Below are 2427 nucleotides of genomic sequence, written 5' to 3'. Positions count from 1 at the left end.
CGTTAGGGCCGTCGGCGCCCGCTCTCCGCCCGCCGCCGCGCTATGGGGGGCGGTCCCGTCCCGTCCTTCGGTTCCCAGCGGCTGGGGGCTTTGTTTTGTACCGCTTTACCGTGAGCGGGGGGTGGAGGAGGGACCTGGTTTTGAAGGAGCATCGGTGTCCCCGATAATTATTGTTCTCTTGTTTAGGCCTCAGGTCTGGCAAACTCGGGGAGCAGTGCGAAGCCGTCGTTCGTTTTCCCAGGCTCTTCCAGAAATATCCTTTCCCTATTCTCATTAATTCAGCTTTCCTAAAGCTAGCTGACGTTTTCAGAGTGGGGTAAGTAGCATCAGGCGGTTTCTAGCCATTCAAATCTCTGATCCGTAGTAATGCACTGTGTCTTGGAGTGTTACTGCATTAGAGCCTGGGCAGTCGTGGGTTTTTCTGCTTGCCTGATAATACCACAGTGGTACCTGCTCTATTGAGGGCAAGTTGTGCTTGATTGAAGCTTGCTTTCCCCGTCTTTAGTGGGCTTAAGTGGCTGTGAGTGATCGATGACACAGCTCAGACATAGTAGTCCTGATTTGAGGATTCACGTGCTAACTGACTGGTTTAAGTACACTGGTGTAAATTCTGCTCCATAGGCATGTTCAAATTCATAATTAATAAATAGATGAATGATCATATGTGTGAATTCCATCTCTGAGGAATGTTAATAACAAAGCCCAAAGTATAGCCTTTCCAAGTGCCTGTTGTCTAAATGATGCATGTGATGAAACTGGAGCTACTTTGTAATAGCTTACAAAGTTATCTGTTGCTGTTTTGCAATCTTCACTGTTGGCTCCAGGAAGGAAAATAAATTCACTCACACCTGGCAATGGCAATTAAACTTTTCTGTCTTAGTCCTGGATGTGCTTTTTTAGCAGAATTAGATCCCTAGGTGTGCACAAAACGGGCATCTGCTTACACTCCTTCTCACTGGTGTCAGCAGGTTCATTTCCCTGGAATTGGGCCTAAATTTGACACTACCTGTACTAGGAAATAAAAAAGTAGTGTGTTAATGGTCTCTTTATAACAACATCAGTCTACTTAAATATACCATTTCTAAAGCCTAGACCTTTCCTTGTTTTAATTAACTCTCAGGAGGTTTTTTAAATAATTTTGTGTTTAAAGTGTTTGAATTTTTATTGTAAAACAGCCTGATAAAGAAACGTGTGTGTCTTCTAATAGAAACAACTTCCTGAGGCTGTGTGTACTGAAAGTTACTCAGCAGAGTGAGAAGCACTTAGAGAAGATCCTAAATGTGGATGAGTTTGTGAAAAGAGTTTTCTCAGTAATTCATAGCAATGATCCAGTTGCTCGAGCTATTACACTTCGGTATGTATTTCATAAATGAACCTAATTTGCTTGAAATCTCTAGCTAATTATTAGTGTGCTAGTCTGGAATAACAAAATCTGCAACTACCATGAATGAAGTGTAGGAGGCGTCTTCTATATTGGTCATAGAGATAAAAGTAAAGACATCCGTCTTAAAGGGGGTTAACAATAAGGATCTGTGACCAGAAGAACAAAGTTATTAACTATATATGATGGTAAGAATTGTGGGGATGGCTCCAGGCAAATTGGAATTTGCAACACTGAAATTTTGTGGTCTCAAGAGAAGAAAAATAAAACTGTTGTATGCATACAACTTAGATGTATGTAGCTATATGCAACATATGATATATTGCATATGATGTATTTAGACCGAGACCAAAAGGGAAGTGCTTCCCTATGTGTCAAAATAATTTTTGTTAACTTGTAAGTAAAGCTTACTTATGTGAACCTCGTTATGCTTGCACCTGTTTTTCATTTATTGTTGTGCTAGAAGTTTACTGCTTGTTGGTCTCTGATAATAGCTTCTAAGGGAATGCCCTTGTGTTATTGATTGCTTTGGCCTTCCTAGGAATCAAATGGAGGGGAAAAAACATAAATTAAGCTATCTTTAATGTCACTGTCCTGCTGGTTTGGTGTCTGTATCTAACACTACCCAACATGACCATCTTAACTGCGGCTTCTAACTCCTGTGCAAGTAAATTAAAATGTGAAGAGAGCACTCTTTTTCCTTTTGTATTCCTTTTCTTCTGTCCATCTAGAACTGTTAACTGATTTCACTATTGAAAGATGAGAGACATTAACAGGGGTTTGATTAGCTCATGTGTCCATTTCTTTCTTCTTTTGATTTTTTTTTTAATTTAAGATTATGCTTTGATGCTCTAGTGTCTCAGAAATGTGTGAGTACAGTATATCTATATGCTTGCTTGTAGTTCACTTCAGTATTCTAATATAAGATTACACTTGTTGATGAGTATTGAGGGCTATCTTGACATCCTGCCAGAAGTTCCAGGAATCTGCTCAGTTCGCAAAAATACTTAAATTACAAATTGATTCACAGGATGCATCAAGAAATG

The 2427-nt window shown here is 39.9% G+C and overlaps 1 protein-coding gene across 1 annotated transcript in view; it reads left to right on the top strand.

Annotated features, from left to right (window-relative positions):
* The first annotated feature begins 42 nt into the window (after positions 1-42).
* INTS7 (integrator complex subunit 7) overlaps positions 43-2427 on the top strand; it is a 24652-nt gene continuing 22267 nt past the window's right edge. The window contains exons 1-3 of the mRNA XM_009330211.1: positions 43-97; positions 187-316; positions 1208-1354. Of these exons, the coding sequence (XP_009328486.1) occupies positions 43-97; positions 187-316; positions 1208-1354 (332 nt within the window). The remainder of the gene's footprint in view (positions 98-186; positions 317-1207; positions 1355-2427) is intronic.

Source organism: Pygoscelis adeliae, unplaced genomic scaffold (genome assembly GCF_000699105.1).
Source record: "Pygoscelis adeliae isolate BGI_AS28 unplaced genomic scaffold, ASM69910v1 Scaffold308, whole genome shotgun sequence".
In the NCBI taxonomy this organism is placed as follows: Eukaryota; Metazoa; Chordata; class Aves; order Sphenisciformes; family Spheniscidae; genus Pygoscelis; species Pygoscelis adeliae.
This window is presented reverse-complemented; position numbering and strand designations above follow the sequence as displayed.